Source organism: Pongo pygmaeus, chromosome 10 (assembly GCF_028885625.2).
Source record: "Pongo pygmaeus isolate AG05252 chromosome 10, NHGRI_mPonPyg2-v2.0_pri, whole genome shotgun sequence".
NCBI classification, from domain to species: domain Eukaryota; kingdom Metazoa; phylum Chordata; class Mammalia; order Primates; family Hominidae; genus Pongo; species Pongo pygmaeus.
The window spans coordinates 100,532,661-100,553,404 of record NC_072383.2 but is presented as its reverse complement, the minus strand read 5'-3'; the positions used below and the strand labels follow the sequence as shown (position 1 = coordinate 100,553,404).

At 34.3% G+C, this 20,744-nt stretch overlaps 1 protein-coding gene across 1 annotated transcript in view; it reads left to right on the top strand.

Annotated features, from left to right (window-relative positions):
- Positions 1–20,744, top strand: part of WASHC3 (WASH complex subunit 3) — a 50,638-nt gene that overhangs the window by 14,434 nt on the left and 15,460 nt on the right. The window contains exons 3-5 of the mRNA XM_054443982.1: positions 2,994–3,059; positions 4,895–5,002; positions 9,154–9,264. Of these exons, the coding sequence (XP_054299957.1) occupies positions 2,994–3,059; positions 4,895–5,002; positions 9,154–9,264 (285 nt within the window). The remainder of the gene's footprint in view (positions 1–2,993; positions 3,060–4,894; positions 5,003–9,153; positions 9,265–20,744) is intronic.

Here is a 20,744-nt window from a genome sequence, read left to right as displayed (position 1 = left end):
AGTGGTCTGGGGATTGTATAAGGAAAATGCCACAAGCATAAACATCTTAGAAATGAACTTCAGCAGCCCATAAATGAACCCAGGTATACCTTTTCACCTGACAATGGCTCTTTAAAAAGTATACATTCAGGTATGTTATAGCAATAATTACATTGGAACATACAAAACCATTTATTATACTGAATTATCTTTGAAAAGTAGTTCTTTCTTAATCATGCCATGGACCCTTTGACAATCTAGTGAAACCAAATTAATGCTTTCAGGTGGATAAAATAAAATGCATAGGATTACAAAAGAAACCAGTTATATACTTAAAAAAATTTAAAACTATGACATACTAGTAGGTTCTTTATTAAAGCATTAAATTATATAATCCTTTCATATGTCTAATAACCATAATTTCGAAGTATAAGGAAATCTGCAGCAATTGTGATGTGATTTAAAAATATATATATATGATTTCTATTGGTGACAGTCATAGATCCTAAAACCACTGTGATTTTTTTTCTTTTTCTTTTTTTTTTTCTTTTGAGACGGAGTCTCATTCGTTGCCCAAGGTGGAGTGCAGTGGCGTGATCTCAGCTCACTGCAACGTCCGCTTTCCAGGTTCAAGCGATTCTCCTGACTCAGCCTCCTGAGTAGCTGGGACTGCAGACGCACACCACCACACCCGGCTAATTTTTTTGTATTTTTAGTAGAGTTGGGGTTTCACCATGTTGGCCAGGCTGGTCTCGAACTCCTGACCTCAGATGATACACCTGCCTCGGCCTCCCAAAGTGCTGGGATTACAGGCATGAGCCATTGTGCCCAGCCTATGGTGATTTTTTTTTAACTATGTTTTTAAACAATGCTGTATTTAAGCTAGAAGTAGATAAAAATAAAGGTAGAATTTTTTCTTTCATCCTAGTTCATGTACTGTAGTTCAGAACCACTTTGTAAATGATCATCTCAGAATCAGAAGAGCAAAAGGCTTTTCCTCTTGGCACAGAATCATCTTAGTGAGAAACGAATTGATCATTTGTTAGCTTTGGATAACAAAAATTCTATGCAATACCCAAGAATTTACCATTATGTATTAACAATGTAAAATTATCTCAAAAAATCTCATGAAGTGTATTGCCTCTGGAGTTGGAGGTTTGAGTTCAGGATATTTTACTTGTATGAGACTCAATTTTCTCATCTTTAAAATTGGCATAATACTTCCTACTTTATAGATTTGGTGTAAGATTTCAATTGATATGTTGCATATACACTGTACCATATGTAGCAAGGTAAATACTCAAATATTTACAATATTGATGATTATTTCTTAAAAGTAAATACTCATATAGGTATATTAAAACAGAAAAATTTTTAATTCAATATTTTGTTTCCTTTTGTGTTTCCTTCAATCAAACCAATACGTCCATTTTTAAATAAGTTGGAAATTATCATTCACTTTACATATTAATTTGCTGTGGAATTTTTTCTCTAGTGAATTGAGACTGATTAGATTTGCCAAAATTAAATTTCTATGATTTTAAGGAATACACTTATAATTTGGAGAGGGATTCATTCATAATACATGTTATAAACCTGTATTGGTGTTTACCTAAAAGCCTTATGTGAATGAATTCTAGAAGTTAAGGGTAAACTCAAGTTTTGATACCATGAAAACTAGATCCTAATACTTTATTTGTAGATTATATCTTTGTGGATATCAAGATGCTAAACTAAAAATAAGTGATCTGTAAAAGAAGCACTATCTGCTTTGTGGCCACTTTCAGTTTTTTGCCCCCTCTAATTGTGGGCAAAGTGACCATTTCACAGGATGGTAAAGTTCTACTTAATAGTCAGGACCTTAATAATATCCCAGAATACAATCAGGATGCTGTGTATCTGCCAACTTGTAAACTGGCTAATTGTTCTTGGATTATGTGACTGAATATAATGTTTAAGATTAGGAGGTTTCAAGTAAATGTTCTTACAGGTCATATTTTATGATGTTACCTTTCTTTGTGTAGGTGTATATTTACACAGAGGTACATTGACAATTTAATTATACAGAGTAACAAGCATGATAAGCTCTTCTATCTGGTTTATCTTGCATTTTGATAGTAGATTTTGTTTTAATACTCTAGTTTTTTCTCTTCTCTTTCCAAAATGAATTACTCATCTTCCAATTCCATTCCCCTTTATTTTTCAAACTATGGATGTTTAAATCTGGGACAAATTGTATATGTTGATGCATTTAAGTAATTTATAAAGGCAGACCTTGTTGCAGCGTGTCTTTGAATAATTTTTATTCTTTTATTTTCTATGAAAAAATTTCTTCATTCATCAACAAATAATTATTAAGCTCCTATTAAGTGTCAGGGTACTATTCTGGGCACTAAAGGTACGGTAGTAAACAAAAGGCTCTGTCCTGGTTTGTTTATATTCTGGTCTCAACAATTGTTTACTGCTCTGATAATGAGTTTGCAGAAAATGTCACTTTGTTATAAATGAATATAATTTTATAAAATAACTGAGAAGCGACTGGGTGTGGTGGCTCACGCCTGTAATCACAGCACTTTGGGAGGCCAAGGCAGGCAGATCACGAGGTCAAGAGATCAAGACCATCCTGACCAACATGGTGAAACACTATCTCTACTAAAAATACAAAAATTAGCTGGGCGTGGTGGCGCATGCCTGTAGACCCAGCTACTCAGGAGGCTGAGGCAGGCGAATCGCTTGAACCCAGGGGTCAGGGGTTGCAGGGAGCCGAGATTGCACCACTGCACTCCAGCCTGGTGACAGAGCAAGACTCCATCCCAAAAAAAAGAAACTGAGAAGCATTATAATACAGGTAATAGGAGAGTTCTCATTCCTACTCATGTAAATAAGACAGTACTATATTAGAATATGACAAATATTTAATGATTTTTAATGTTTTCATATCTGCCCTTAGTTATTGTTAACAGTTTATTTTAATTAAAGTCTTTATTTTTATGTCTCTAATTTTTCTTTTCCAGAAACTGGCAGACCTTTCGCTTCGTATCCAACAAATTGAAACAACTCTCAATATTTTAGATGCAAAGGTTGGTGTTTCTCAATAATTTGTAGTATAAACTTTGCTGTACATATACCAGCTTTCTTAATCATAATTTTCATTGCATTTTGGAGTGATTCCATTTAACTTCTGTATCTATGAAGTGATACTGGTTGTGTTTTTAATTTTACTGCAGTTGCAAAGAAAATGGTGTTCATTATGAACCATTAATTCAAACGTACACATGGTTTGCGATTTCTTTCATCGTGCTAGGCAAACGCATAATGCGAGTAACATGTTAACAAGTTGAGCTGTTATCTAGTTCATTTCATTTGATAGAAAATTCCAAATTTATTTTACTAGTTATTATTTGATAATACAATAATAATATAAATCTTTAGATGTCTCAGAGCAAATTTTAGAGACAATATCAGCTGTTTCTATTTGCAGATACCTTAAATGCTAATGAGGAATACCAGTTTTGATGTCAGAAATTGCAAATAATAACTAAGAAAAATAGAAGACTGTTTTAGATTGCAAGCTTAAAGATTTTGATAACAGTGATGTCTTTGGTTTCATTTTTAATATTTTTTTACATGTGTTTTTTCTGTTTATAAAGTTATGGAGACACTAGTGTATTTTCATGACTAACTTTCCTGAAATTAATATTTTTTTTGTCCATTTACCAAAATAAAACTAAGCAATATTCTGTAAATATTTATGAGGAAGAAAAAAATGATATCCCTTTTTAATATGACCAAAATGTCTAGTTTGTACTTTCAATGTCTCTTTATGGACTTCAGCAACTGTGTTTCTCTTAGAACATTTCTCTAGTTTGGAAACCCGGTCTTGAACATGTTCAAGATATTCCTCTAGCAGCCATACCCACTTGAAACTATTTGGGCCATAGCCACTGTGCTAACTATGGTTATCAGTCAACAGTTCTCAGTGAGTATTGCTGCTTGAGATCTTATTACCATTGGTTTTTTTTAAATTATTATTCTTTATTATGAATATGTGTCTTATTTTAATGTTTAAGGAATTCTTAGGGGGTTAGAGTCCAAGGTCACACATTAAACTACCATATGGACAAGTTAACCTTAGTTATTTCCATGGCTGTAGAGTCATCCCTAAAGTTAGCCAAACATCTGACAAATGCACGTCATTGATATCAGGATGAACTCAGAAAAGAAGGTTTGTATGGGTCTTGCAGATCTAACCTGAAATGCTTAACTATTTCATAGTGAAAGCTAAACCATTTCAGGTTGAAATACCAACAATATGCCCATTTTTTTGCATACAAGAAACATATTTTAATAACATTCAGTGGTGAATGTTCAAAGAAAGAAAAAAGAATGAGCTGTGTCACACATTAAAGTGTAAAGACAAGAGTTTTGTCATATCCTAGATAATTGAAACTCAAAATTTGCACAAAGCCCTTTTTTTTCAAAGTATTATCAATAGAAATATTTTTACAACAACTTTTCTAGGTACATGTTCTTATCTCCACTTTACAGGTGAGATAATTGAGACATAGGGAGATTTATACAAGATCACACAGCTTGTGAGTGGTAGAGCTAAAAGTTAAACCTGACAGTCTGACTTCAAAGACCAGGCTGTCAGTCATTACACTAGGATTGTCTATATTTTGAAAATAATGGTTATATAAACTAAATTAGATTTTTGAGAAGTTCTTCAAAAGAATTTGTGACCGTCTTTCACTTTTAGTTTATGACATGGAAAATTAAAGACAAGATATTGTGAACCTATTTGTATAGCCTTAAAACTTAAGACAGCTATTAAAAATACACAAACCTAGAAACTTATAGTGTTTATTTATGCAAGTACTATCTTCATATTCCAATACTAATTTTCTTTTCTCAGTTGTCATCTATCCCAGGCCTAGATGATGTCACAGTTGAAGTATCTCCTTTAAATGTCACCAGTGTCACAAATGGAGCACATCCTGAAGCCGCTTCAGAGCAACCACAGGTAAGTGAGTTCTAAGAAACGAGCAGATGTTCTTGGTTGAAACTGATAGTGTTAAGCAGCAGGTTGGAAGGAAGAAAAACATGTAAAACTTCTAATAGTAAAATTTTAAAACCTTAACATAGAAAATGAAGTTTGGGAAAAACAAATTAGCTGTGTTATTTTGAAGGGCTTCCTGAAGTTAATACTTTCTTTCCCTATAAAAAAGAAAATCAGTCTATATAGGACTAGGAAAAAGCTTCAAATAATTCTTTTCTTCAAAATAATTAGAAATTTTTCTAAGTTCTTAGAAGAAATGTACTTTTAAAATGTTTTATTGTAAAATTTTTAAACATATACAAAAATAAACCTGGATTCACCAGTTGTCACAATTGCTTCATCTATTTTTTTGGTCACTTGCTGAAATTAATTCCAGACATCTTGTCATCTCACCCCTGCATAAATTTTTGAACATCTCTGAAAAGTTTTGACATTTTCTTTTGTAACATTTGCTTATATAAATGCCTTTATCATATACAATGTAATTAACAATAATTGGCCAGGTGCAGTCACTCAGGCCTGTAATCCCAACACTTTGGGAGGCTGAGGCAGGTGGATTGCTTGAGCTCAGGAGTTCGAGATCAGCCTGGGCAACATGGTAAAACCCTATCTCCACTGAAAATACAAAAATTAGCCAGGTGTGGTGGCATGCACCTGTGGTCTCAGCTACTCGGGAGGCTGAGGTGGGAGGATCACTTGAGACCACGAGGCAGAGGTTGCAGTGAACCAAGATTACATTACTGCACTCCAGCCTAGGTGACAGCGCAAGACCCTGCCTCAAAAATAAAAAATAAATAAATAAATAAAACATTCTCTGGTATTGTCTAACCCCTTGTTACTCAAGTACACCCCATGGACCAACCACATGGGCATCACCTGGCAGCTTGTTAGAATGAAGCATCTCAGGCTCCACCCCAAAACTGCTGATGAGAATCTACATTTTAACAAGACCCCTAGGTGATCTGTAGGCTCTTAAAATTTGAGAGCTACTGATCTTAGAAATACCAGTTGTCTAAAAAGTGTGTTTTTGAAGTTGATTCGTTTGAATCAGCATCCTAGTAAAAGCTATACTTTACATTTGGCTCTTAGATCTTAACATTTACTTATGCTTCTGTATGAATTTAAATTTTCTATTACTTTTTATTTCAAAAAATAAAAATTCTTTGTTGTTTGAGAACAATCTCTAGTGTATCTCAGCGAGGTATTAAAATCTAAAACAAAGTAATCATCAAAATGGTGGCCTATCAAAGTAATAATAATAAACAAATTAAACAAATAGACTTATAAATGGAATTCTGCCTTTGTACCTGGAGGCACTTTTCACAGGATATTTTTTAGATCACGATGATGTTGACAGTGATGATAACAGCTAATACTTCAAGAGTGCTTTCTGTGTACCAAGGTATGCACGTTTCTAAGTGCCTTTCATAAACTAATTTAATCTTTACAACAGCCCTATAATGTAAGCACCATATTATCAATCTTACTTTATAGATGGGTCAAATGAGGTATATAGAGGTTAAGTAACTTGCTGAAGGTCGAAAAGTAACGTAAGAGCTAGAATTTTAACCCAGACAGTCTGGTGCCAAGAGCCCTAGCCCTTACCTGCTTCACTACACTATGCTATACTACACTACACTGTTTTCAGTACCTGTATTCAATTTATTAAACATATTGAGGATGCGTGGTATGAGGCCCTGTAGAAAGAGCCATATATTTAGAATATAGTATATATTTGGGTAATAAATTAGATGATCATTTACTTAATTAGATATTATAAAATTTAACATCCATTTATTTAATATAGCAAATTTCATTATGGCCACTCAAATATATAAAATGTGCAAGAGGATATCCAGATGTTGTAGAGGAGTTTAACTGTACATTCTCTCAATTAAATATGACTATCCTTTTTCTAAAACAAAGCATCTATAAAGAATATTAAGAAAATATTTCCACACTACCTAGTAGTTATTACGTGGTGGATAGAGCTGTCATATATTTCTGTAAGATTTTTAAGTATACCTGTCTAACTTTGATTATTAATTTTTCCAGGTGCTATTATGAATGCCATCTATAATATGCCCTTTAAAATTTTTATGCAGTTGTGTTGGTCCTCACATATTTAATGTCCCAAAAATTGATTACCAGTAATCACAGCTGAATTTCTTAATTTGCTTTGCAAATTCAGAATAACCTGGCAATTTTATTTAAAAATTGTATATGTATTTATTTAGAGGGTTTATGAAGTTCTGTTGGCTTCCAAAGTTTGAAATACTGTGATAAAATTGTGTGTTGATTAGCTTAATAAAATAACTGCTCAGCATGTTCTTAATATTCACATCAACTTCTCATTTCTTGTTATTAATTGGTATATTTTATACAAAATATTTTGAAGTGGGCTTAAGTATTGCTTAATCCAGAGTTTTCATTGACATTATAGTCAACTCAATTATCAGATAAAGGAGAATAATGCACTTTTTAAAAAAATCATCTATTTATCACTCTCTCTAATCTGTACCTGAGTCAAAGACCCAAGGTTTGTGTACTGATTTTTCTGCAACTTTAATTTCATGGTTCAGATTTCATCATTATTCACAACAGAATATCCAATTGTGCAGAGTGAGATTGATTTGAGAATAAATGAAGGACAGTTGAGAGATATGATAGAGGATTTAATGGGTCATTCAAATAGCAAAGGTGTAATACATTTCATAATTAAACCTTGTTGAGGTCTTGGTTATTAGGCAAAAGTTAATGACTGAGAGTTGATATCTGGCCAGGATGTAGTTCATTTGCACCATTTTGCTATTATATGAGTTTAATTTCCATAAATATTTAAAAACATACTTGGTTATTGTTTTAATTTGTTATTTAATTAACAGCATTTTGGAATTTTTGTATTTATATTACAGATGAATATGTGTGTGTATATGTACACATATATATGTGTGTGTGTATATATATATATATATATATACATATATATACTCACTTTTGTAAAACTTAGCAATATCATATAACAGAAGAAACCTAAAAGATTTTTGGATGTTTTATTTGCTTTGTAGTTTTTGACAGATTTAATTTATATTTGAATTATCTGAGGAGAAACTTCAATATGTAATTCACATTCATAGTCTAAAGACTATGAAGATATAAAGTTATTGATTTATCTACATTTCAGAATGAACAATAGACATAAAATTGATTTCTTCTAAGGAAATTCTTTTAATGCTTATATACAGATAATGAGAGAGATTCACCAAAGTAAGCTTTTTCTAAATGTTTGGTTTGATAGAAAAATCAAGTACTGTATACAGGCAGTTCTATCTAGTTTTGCATTTAAGCAAGGATATGGTTCTCATATGCACAAGTTTCAGTAACATGGTACCATGCAAAGTGAAGACTGCCTGTATAACAATAGCATTTTTATCTAAAAAGACCATTCCCCACTATTCTTTATTGTAAGTCATATTTAGTAAGACATTATGACTTTTAATCACTCTGTAGACAACGTTACCATTAATAGTTCCATCAGTAGCTGAAATGTGTAAAACCAGATAATTTTGTCTGACAAACTGCCTTCTCTTCTACAACTTCTCCAAAAATTGCTTTCTAAAAGTTAGAAAAGCCATGTCCACTTAGAATAAAATGATTTAATAAATAAAGGGCTCAATTAGGTAGATTCTAGATACCTAGGAAATCAATTCATCATTATCTCAATAAGTTTATTATTAATTTGAAACAGTTGATAGTTTTATTAGCTTTCTTAAAAAGTTTTGTTAAAATAGTATCACCACCTATATATAATTCATGCTTTGTATCAGCACTCTGAGGACAAGTAAAGCAGAATTTTTATTTTAATGCATGAATATACTTGCATTTTGAGGAACCAATATAGTGTTGAAATGTAACCTCCTCTGAAATGATATTTAAATATTTGTAGATATTTGGAAATATATCTCATAATTAAATTATTGGTATTTAAATTTGGGGAGATGATTTTTTTCTGCAATTTACTGCCTTAGAACTATGGAAAGAAACATTCCTTTTAAGTAACGTGATGGACCCCTTTTGTAAATTGTCTAAAGATTTACACCAAATACTCTCTACAGCAGAACAGTACACACGACTCTGGACTACAGGAAAGTGAAGTATCAGCAGAAAATATCTTAACTGTAGCCAAGGATCCAAGATATGCCAGATATCTCAAAATGGTTCAAGTGGTAAGCTAATTTGGTCTGTCTTCTTTGTGTAGCAGCCTCATTTGAAATTCTTAACCCTGGAGGTTTTACTGTTATTTTTTTCAGTCTGAGAAAACTGCTAAACCAAGTAACCAAGTTTTCTATTCTCTTACTTCCTTTCTATTTTAATTCTCTAATTAAAAAAAAAAAAAAAGTCAAATCTTTAGAATTGATCCCACACTTTAACATAGTTTAATATAGATTTATATACTTTTTTTGCATTACACAAAGTTATCAATGCAAATCTTAGATACAGAAAGTAATGAAAATAGACTATTCATTTGGTAAATCAGTTGACTCTAGCTTAATCCCCATATTATTAGCACAAATAATATTTTTTTAAAAATTTTTATGTTTATCTATCAATGATCTCTTGGCCATGTGTAATGCTTTTAATATTATATGACTTCAGAATTCATATTTTTCCTGAGAAATCATAACATGGTATGGTACCAAAAATATCTGCAGTTGTCTGTGATAGCAGAAGCTAACATTTTTTTATTCCTTTAGAAAGTATTTCAGTAGTTGAAGGAGGTAGTTGTCCATCATTTTTCTGTTAATCAAACAGTTAAAGCCTGGCGCAGTGACACACACCTCTAATCCTAGCACTTTGGGAGGCTGAGGTGGGAGGATGACTTGAAGACAGGAGTTTGAGACCAGCCTGGGCAACAAAGCAAGACCACCTACTTCTACGTTAAAAAAAAAAAACTAACTCTGTATGATGGCATGCACCTGGTAGTGCCAGCTACTCAAGAGGCTGAGGTGGGAGGATTGCTTGAGCCCAGGAGTTCAAGGGTGCAGTGGCTCACCTCACTGATTGTGCCACTGTACTTCAGTGTAGGTGACAGAGCAAGACCCTGTCTCAAATAATAATAATAATAATAATGCTTTTGTAAAATTATATTATCAAGCAAAAGAAGCATAATACTAATACTAAAGGACAGTTTTGTTTTGCTGTCCATGGGATAGTTTATCACCTAGTAATTTAAAAGCAAATTCTGACAACCAGAAAGAGTAGATTGGCTCATTTGGAAGCTGCACTTTTCCCAGCTATCAGAAGTGGATTTTTCACTTCCACAGTTCTTTTTTTCTGAAGCCTAGAGCTCAGGATATTGGCGGTCAATTTAGAAAAAAATAAACCAGACTTTGGGATGAAAATAGATGAAGTTTTTTTAATTAACAAGAATAAAACAAAGCCAGTTTAAGTATGAATCATGATGAACACATTTTTAAAGCTAGAACCCAGGAAAGCCTAAGCTTAAAAGATAGACTTGTTAAAAAACAACAGCAACAACAAAAACAAAAACTGTTTCACTCTTTTAAACAAAAGGGAGATGCTTCTAAATGACTCAGAAAGATTTTTTATGTTAGCCCCTTCTTGCCAGACCTATATAAAATAAGAAACAGGAAAATCTACTAGGTGATACTCTGTAAAAATGCCCTGAAATCTTTATGAAGGCTGCATCTTAGGATAATTGTTAAATTCTTGATATATTGTCTTCAATTTTACAAGAACTTCAAAAAATCTTTGTCATTATAAATCCACCATCTGTTTATTTCACAAATATTTATCAAACACTTACTTTAAGCTAAGCTACTGTATTAGGTATTATCTAGATTTATTTAGCCAGCTAAGGTTTCCAGATACCACTTGCAATTTTTATTTTTGTTATTAATTATGTGAACAAGTTCGATTGCTTTTCAGTCATAAATATACATATAAAATAAATGACCCGGGCCGGGCATGGTGGCTCACTCCTGTAATCCCAGCACTTTGGGAGGGGCCGAGGCGGGCGGATCACCTGAGGTTGGGAGTTTGAGACTAACCTGACCAACATGGAGAAACCTTGTCTCTACTAAAAATACAAAATTAGCTGGTCATGGTGGCGCATGTCTGTAATCCCAGCTACTCGGGAGGCTGAGGCAGGAGAATAGCTTGAACCCAGGAGGCGGAGTTTGCGATGAGCTGAGATCACGCATTGTACTCCAGCCTGGGCAACAAGAGTGAAACTCTGTCTCAAAAATAAATAAATAAACAAATAAAATAAATGACCCTTTAAATATTTACTTTTTATTCATATGTCTTATCACCTCACTAGGAATAAGAGCCAAGATCCTTCACAGGCCCAAGAAATCCTATACAGTTTAGCTCCCCTGTTACCTTATTCATATCCTCACTCAGTCTTCTCCAGCTCTACTGGCCTCCTTTATGTCCCTTGAATAAATACATTGGCAGCCCCCTGTCTCAGGGCCTTTGCTTCAGCTATTCTCTCTGCCTGAAACACTTTTCCCCAGATATCTTCATGTTTTGCTCCCTCACTTCCTTCAAGTCTGTATTCAAAAATATTACCTTCTAAGTACAGCCTTCCTTGGCCGCACTATTTTAAATTGCAGTGTCCTCCTACCCAATTCCCTTTACCCCTTCTCTGATGTATTTTTCTTCTTATCAACTTCCAGCATTCTACATATTTTATGTATTTACTCTCTCTCTTCCCTACAAAATTATAAACTCCACAAGGACGGGATTTTTTTGTGTACTACAGTATTCCTCATTCCTGCAACAATACCTTTTTCATAGTCCTGTGAATGAAAATGCTTATAATTTGTCCATACTATTTCACCTTTTGATAGGTTTAGGTGATAGACTCCTTTTTCACACTAACTCAGTGGTTTGAGAAACTTCCAAAATATAAGTTCCTGGGCCCTACCCTACAAAATTAGAATCTCTAAAGTTGGTACTTGGTACTTACAGCATATGTATTTTGGAAAAAAAACTCTTGAGTAAGAACTGCTTAAAAATATTTTAAACTATATCTTAATATCATTTACATTTTTTAAATTTAAAAGCGTTTAAGAAAATAAATAATTGTTTTATTTTCAAAAAGCCTTAACTTTTTTCTAGCAGTACTTAGCACTTAACTCCAGCCCATCCTTTTTGCTTGATGTCACTAAGTATGATTAGGGGTTCAATTTCTTCTGCCTCAGACTGTTTCTGATTTAAGACAAATTTTCTGTTATTAGCTCTTTGTCTCCTTTCTGCCTTTGGTGAGGGTATATCTATTTCCTAAGCATTTTCAGTGTTCTGGAAGTGCTGCTTCTTCCTGGCATCTCCTCCTTCAGGCACATGGACTTGACCTTCTTTTGCTCTGCTAAGTCATCAATCATTCTTCTATCTGCTCTTAATTTTTATGTAATTGGTTCATATATGCCTCTTAGTCATTAAAGTTGGAGGTCATATTATGTTTCGAATTGTTTAGGGGTGATTTTCAAGAAGGAAGGGGGGAGCTACATCAAACTGCCATCCTAAAACTAGAAGTTCATCCAAGTTAAATTTAATTTTATTGTTTTTAGTTTATTGTGCCAACCTGCATCCCAGAACCTTATTTTATTTTTTATTTTTTTATTTTTTTTGAGATGGAGTCTCGCACTCTCGCCCAGGCTGGAGTGCAGTGGCGCGATCTCGGCTCGGCGCAATCTCGGCTCACCGCAAGCTCCGCCTCCCGGATTCTCACCATTCTCCTGCCTCAGCCTCCCGAGTAGCTGGGACTACAGGTGCCCGCCACCACGCCCGGCTAATTTTTTGTATTTTTAGTAGAGACAGGGTTTCACCGTGTTAGCCAGGATGGTCTCGATCTCCTGACCTTGTGATCCTCCCACCTCGGCCTCCCAAAGTGCTGGGATTATAGGCGTGAGCCTATAATGATTATGGGCCCGGCCCCAGAACCTTATTACCCAACTTTTATTTCCTATTGCTCCCTGTCCTGAATTGCATTTTTTTTTTTTTTTTTTTTTTTTGAGACGGAGTCTCTCTCTTGTCACCCAGGCTGGAGCAAAGGGGCACGATCATGGCTCACTGCAACTTCTGCCTCCTGGATTCAAGTGATTCTCCTGCCTCAGCCTCCTGAGTAGCTGGGATTAAGGTGGTGCCTGCCACCACGCCCAGCTAATTTGTGTACTTTTAGTAGAGACAGGGTTTCGCCCTGTTGGCCAGGCTGGTGTTGAACTCCTGACCTCAGGTGATCCACCTGCCTCAGCCTCCCAAAGTGCTGGGATTACAGGCGTGAGCCACCACGCCCTGCCCTGAATTCCATTCTTTAATCAGACAAAACCACAAACCATTCCCTACATAAGCTCCATGCTTTTCCTTCTCTGAATCTAGATTCTCTTTCTCTTTATTATTGCATGTCCAAATTCTATTATCTAACATGCTCCTATGATTACATCCACTAAATCATTCCAGATTCTAAACCCACCAACACACATAAAGCTAGAAGTAATAGCTCCTTTTGTTGACCTATCCAATGACTTTACCGGTATTCTTTCTGGAGTTTGTCACTTAATACTCTGTTTTATGATTATCTGTACATATTTTTATATCTCCAGTTGAAAATGGAACCATGAGAGGAAGAATGGTGTCTTGATTAATCCGTGTATTCATTTTAACACCTTACCCATAAAGGTGCTCAATCAATGTTTGTTAATGGACTCTATATGTAATCCTGCATATGATCTCTCCTTCTTCACTTTGTGCTACCTGGATATGTATAAATATGCTCTCATTTCTTCAAGTTATCAATTTAAAATGTTTTTCAGGACTAAAACAAGAATAGACCCAGCAGAGGTCTTCCTCAAGGTTGACATGAATCTGCCAATCATTATTTTTTTGATTATGATTATTGAACCATCTATAAATTCACTCCTTCTTCTGTTTTCTAAGCATATCATGAGTGACTGTCAAAATTTCCAGCAACAGATGTAGGCTACACATTTGACAATGCCCAGGAATTTTCTTTCCTTGGCATGATCACTACCAGAATTCCTGTCCCTTCTTCATTATCATTTATTTTGGTCTTTGTGCTCAAACTTCGGCACAAATAGTTGCATGTTTGCCTCATTGCTCCCTTTATTGAGGAATTAAATTTTCAGTGGGGCAACTTTGGAATTTATCAGATATTCTAATATAGGCAAAATTAAGCTGCTATTACCTGTAGATGGATAATATCCCCCATCGTGTCTGTATCTTTCTGCTTGTTTACAGCGTTTTAAGAAAGCCTTATCTAAATCTTCCATCCGGCTAGGTAGCCAAAAAGTATGCTCCATCTGATAAAATTTCTGCCTTCTTTTAGCCTCACTTAGGGGTTTCTTTATCTCATGTTCAAGAATTTCCATATATGTGTATATATTTTGATTTACGGTTATTGTCCTCTTTCTGCTGGGAAACATTGTAAGACATTTCTTTGAAATGCCAATTCTCATACACAAGTTTCTTCCCATTAAGTGTTAGCAGTCCCCAAGATTTACTTATTTTGAAATTTTAGATTTGCTCTATTTACATACTCACACACACACACACTTTTTTTTAGGCTATTGGATTTGTTTGCTGTTTACATTTTCCTCCTAATAATTTCCTGGCAGTTATTCCACTGTTTTTTCCCTATTATATTGTTGTTATTCATAAGTCTAGTCTTAAAATTTTAATTGAGGATGTTTTAATCTTTTGATTTCAGTGTAAAGCTTCTTGAACATACCTGTGGGTATTATGTGAACATAATCTTTTGGTTCTTCCAAACCACTTAGCACTTTTCCAAGAGTACAGTCATTCTAATGTCATAAGTTATCACCTAAAATATTATTCTTCAGCAGTGTCTGCATAGCTAGTTGTGTTTCCTCTATCCATTCCATTACCAAACTATAACTTTTAACTGGAAGAGCAGATAACAGTACCACTTTGCTTTAGAAAATGCCTCAGAGAAGTGGAGTGAAGAACAATCATTAGAGACCTATTATAATTTGTACCATTGAACCATTCATTTTCTGTCATTGACATGGAAAGAATACAGATAGCTTTGTATCTCTATACCTCAGGATGGTGATATGCCTTCCTATTTTCTGTGTTTGTCTTCTAATCAATTGTTCACTCTGAAAATGTGGTTCATTTCTTTGAGTATAACTGAGAACAAACAGGATTCAGAGGGATATAGATTGAAAAGCAAGTTTGACCACTGGCTATAAGGAGGAGTCTAACCCCAGCTAATTCTAGAGGGTGACTTCATTACAGACTACCTTATCATACTGAAAAATGTTTCACTTTCCCAACAAGATTTTAGATTTGTATTAAAATACCCAATTTTTCTCAACTTTAGGGGTGACTAACATTTGCTTACCCACCACTCAAAATTCAGTTTTAGTTCTTAATGCAGAGAAAGACCGATAACAACATAATTCTTTAAATGAGTTCTAATTTGTCCATTAGTATGACCTTGAGTAGTTTACCATCCATTGTACATATGACTACAGCTTATAGAAACAGTTTTAGAAGCCTACATGTCAGCTTTTAGGGAATTGTTTATAGTAACACAAAGGAAGATGACATAGTCTCAAAAAAAAAAAAACCTCTTTCTGAAAAAAAAAAAACTATATTTATACCAACAATATCTAATCCTTTATACCAACAATATCTAATCCTAAGATCCTAAGAATAACCATCTCTATGCATTCAAAAGGGAATTAACAGTGCCACAAGGTCTTTCATCTTGTGAAAGGGAAACAATAGGATTTGTCTCTTTTCAGTTGCCTTTATATTCTTGTCATTTAAAAATATGAGTTACTGCCCCATAAGAAGACTCTTAATACACCTCTATTACAATTATACTGAGTTTCTTTTTCCAAAGTGTAATATACTTTCACTCAGTATCATCTTGATACATAGCTCCTCAACAATCTTTTAACCATTTCTCCTATTTGAATTATTGTTTAGAACGATTTTTGTCTTCTGTAATATGACAGAATTGTGTTTTTCAAGCCCTTTCAGCTTCTTCTGTAGCATAGAAAGCTTTAATTTGCAGACTTCTGAGGTGATCATTCACTTCAGATATGAATGAAAGTCTTGCGGATTACAAAAACAGATTTTTCCTGATTTTAAGACTTCCTGGGTATCAGGATGAACTACAGACCCCTTTGGCTTCCTCTCTAAACTGCCGTGAAAACTCCCTCTTCCTGGGTACTAACTATCTCCTGGAATGCCTTGCTTTTATATGTGCCTTGCTTCACTTGCCACATACCTGTAAATCTATTTATAGTCTAGATAATGAAAACTATTTAATCAATATAAACTCCTTTGAACAAAAACCAACACAGTCCTTCACTAATCACAAGTACCAGTTGACAGAGTAATAAGAAATACCTTGTTTTTTGGTCTCCATGCCTTTTTCTGTCACTCCTGGATTACTACCCTCGGAGAGATAAAACAATGATTAGATTAAAACAATGAAAGAAAAGTTGTTCTTTCTCTGGGAGAAAATTTCATTGCCTAGGAATACACCCAGATCTTTTCCCAGTACTTCTGGAATACAACATGGTATAGTTTCTTAGCTTTGCCATCATATCAAGTCATGTCACCGCTCAAGACTTCAGTTCCCTCATACATAAAATGAGATCTGAAGTTCCTTTTAGCTTTATGATCTATTAATTGATCCCCAAATTTGGATCTCATTACTAATGAATGTTCCTGGAACACCTGCTGGCATTTTCTGACTTTGTTTTCCTTTTTAAGCAAGTTTTATACAAGATTTTTCAGTGAGTAATACTGTTGTGTTCCAAATGTGGCGGATAATTGATTTTGATTTAATGTTTGTTGTCATAATAGTGCAGCACAAGCCTTTACTAAATTACATATTGCTTTTATAACTTAACTGGAATTGTGTACATAGATCACTTTTCCAACAATTCTCCCCTTTTTACTGGCAGATCATGGTGAATCCTTTGCCAGTAATAAATTGTGCATTGGGCAAGTCCGACTTCCACATTAAGAAGCTAATGACTTGTATTTTTTGAAACCATATTTGCCAAAACAGTCTCTTAGACACTTAGATTTTTTTAAAGCTCTGTTTTCTTTGGCTGGCTTAAAATGTGAATTGAATAATCTCTTTGGTTCTGGTGGTTCTGATGCATCCATTGCCAGCGGTGGATGTTGGCCTGAGGAAATGTGACTTCCATTACCTAAGGATGAGGAGCTTCTAAATGATTATTAAAGATGTTCATCAAGAAGTTATGCACCTTGGACCTTGTGAAACCAGTCAAGCATGAAGTAGCGTGTTCTTTAGCTGACAAACAAGGTACAGTTATTGTAAGAGTAATTGAAGTCTTTAAAACATTTTTTGGATATGACCCCAATGTGGCTTTCCATGGTTTAGAGAACTCCAGGTAGGTTCTTCATCAGTGATCAACAGTATAGTCAAAGTATAGTCAAAAAGGAGGAGCTACAGCTTCATATATAATCATAGCTGTGAAAAACACTGTTACAGATTTAGCTTAATAACGATGTGATTTCTTTTTTCATTGTTTTTTAACTATAAGTATAATAATATTAATATATATTTCATTTCTTTTATAATACCTAAGGTTTACTAATCAATATCAAGATCAATATTTATTGAGTACATGAAGGTTTGTGGGATGGGGGAATAACTTTTGTGTTGTTTTAGCCTCGTTCTGTTTATTGAAAAATAAAAGCTTCATGACCAATGACTGATTTGCCACACTTAGGAATATAAAGAAAAGATACAAATGAACATTTATCTGTTTAATTAATTGTATAATTTAGCCAACTTTGAAAATTTTAAGTAAAAATATTGTATTCTTCCCATGAACTAAATAAGTTAGGCAGGTCTGACTACAACTAAAAGAAAGAAGCAAAGCTTAGCAAAATAGTAGACTATATGAGTAGTAACTTTGAGTTGGGATAAATGAAATTCAAATGACCTCTGACATTTGTCCTCCTCCTTCTACTTTCTAGCTTATATCAAATGCAAGAAGGTTTGGATAGAGTTTTCCCTTAAGCAGAAAACTGTGACAGCCACCAACTGGAAGCCCCTGCCATATTACCTATGCTTTGCCATGGCCTCAGTATACAGAGGACCTAGAGAAAGATAACTTTTGTCATAGTTTTGACAAGAAATTTCAAAAATTACTCTCTGCTAAAGTCAGTGAACTGGCCTGTAAAGAAATCATGTGTGAAGAATGATTATGCCAGTTTTACAGATTATGATTTTTCCATCATTTTAGCTGCCTTTTGGAACCCTCCATGTTGCCTTGAAAGTTAGGGAGCTTAGAATCAGTCATACTGTGTACAGATTTAATGTTGAAATGACATTAAACCTGCCTTTCTATTATGTATTTGTCCTTTTGCATATTTTTAAACTTTCTTGTTATAAATGTGTGTTACAGGGCAGTAAACAATGATACTGCTAAGTTCAGGTTTTAAATTTCTTGCTTTTTCTGGTGTGTGATAAAGCTAGAAGATTGAAGGAAGTACTGGCCATGTAGTGGGCAGATACTAAATAGTTATATGGTTGTCATGTCAGTACCTACTTGGTAATACTATATATGCCTCCCTCAATTCTCATCTATTTATTCTTCACTGATACCACTGTTGTCATAATCATATAGCTGAGAATATTTTAATACTAATATCACATTTTTATTATAGCCATCCTTAGTGACATTTAATTGCTGTGAAAATGTTCATTTTTGAATAATTTGTTTCCAGGAACTAGTTGTTTACCAAGTATTTTCTAGATCTGTATAGGTCGTTAGAAATAAAGTTTCCATTTTTTTTAGATAGCCATATTCATTTTACAGTGATTAAAAAATTTATTTAAATTAATTGATATTTCTTCACTGAAAGCTTCGAGGAGAAAAGGTCATTGAGCATTTGTTTTCTTTTGTGTTATGATTTGTTCAGTGAACAATAATCCATTATATATAATATTTAATCTGAAAATTTCATCCTAAATGTACATCCTACTAATTTATTTATTTCATAAAATACAGTAATTTTTTTTTTTTTGAGATGGAGTTTCACTTTTGTTGCCCAGGCTGGAGTGCAATGGTGCAATCTTGGCTCACCGCAACCTCCGCCTCCCGGGTTCAAGTGATTCTCCTGCCTCAGCCTCCCGAGTAGCTGGGATTACGGGCATGCGCCACCACGCCTGGCTAATTTTGTATTTTTAGTAGAGACACGGTTTCTCCATGTTAGTCAGGCTGGTCTCGAACTCCCAACCTCAGGTGATCCGCCCACTTCAGCCTCCCAAAGTGCTGGGATTACGGGCATGAGCCACTGCGCCCGGCCTCAGTAAAATATTTTTTAAATAGGACTGTTGAAATTCAGAAGGCAAAGATATGACTGAGTCCATTTTATTAAGTTAAATTTTAAGTAAAAGGAGCCTGACTGGGGGACTAAGCTGCCTTTTAACAACCCGTAGCATTTTTTCAAATTCTAATAGTTCCCGCTCTCTGCAAAGAAAAAGTTTTTCCACCAACGTATTCAGTAGATCTATTTTTTATTGTTGCCTTAGGTAGGGAAGAAAACTTCATGTTTTTCATCTTTCATAACTGAATTGTTACAATTCACACTCTTTAAGAGGAAAAACTCTAAAATATATGGAGCATTTTTACTTATTTTTAAACAAGGAAAGTCATTTATCTCTCTTAAATTGAGAACGAAGTTTTTTTTCCCCCTTCTAATCTAAAACTTTAGGAAAATTTCAACATGGTTTATAAAAGGATTTTGTAGTTTGACTTTCTTTAACACAATAAGAAATAAATGTAAATATTGGCAGGCCTATAAACCTCCAAACAGTTTTTTGTGATATAAGAAACTAGTATTTAACTATTAGTGCTGCCATCAAAATTTCATTAGTGTGGCTTCTTTACACACTTTCTCCAGTGACGCAAATACAGACGTGATTTTTTGGAACATCAGACTTATGGCTGCCTTCTCTCTTCTTCATTACTTATGTTGGACACACTGTCATTTTCACTTGCCAAAAAAAATCCCACAGTTCAGTAGACTTCAGTTTTGAGGTCTTTCTTGTCCTTCTTAGACCACCAGTAGCTTTGTCTGTTGGCGATCAGAAATTGGACACTTCTTTTTGGTGTTTAACAGACCGGACTCTGTTACTTGACTTCTAAGGAAGAATATAGCAAAACAACGAATTTTCTAAGCAACATCACTGGAAACAACAGCAAATCCCTTTGGAATGCATTCTTTGGAACACAGGCCAAATTATTCTTTTTTATCAAGCTTTATGAGTTTGTATTAACGTAGTGATAGTAAGTCTCAGAATCAGTTAAGATATTAGCAATTGTATATATTTTTCTTTACCCATATGCATATACAGAAATGACTAAAAATACCAAATTGTATGTGTATCTGTGCTGTTCTGCTGTAAGCAGGCCCCAGAAACTAAGGTTCAAATTTGGAGCTTACGGGTTTAGGTTTCTATTATTCTTATACTATAATCAATTCCATGAAGCTGATGTTCAAATAGACGGCTTATCTAATTCTACCAACTTCCTTGTTCCCCATTCCTTCCTTCCCAAGCATTGCTTCCCCTCACCTCCACCCAATATACACTTTCTTTGCTATATTTTAGGAAATTTTTTTTTCGACCTCATTCTCC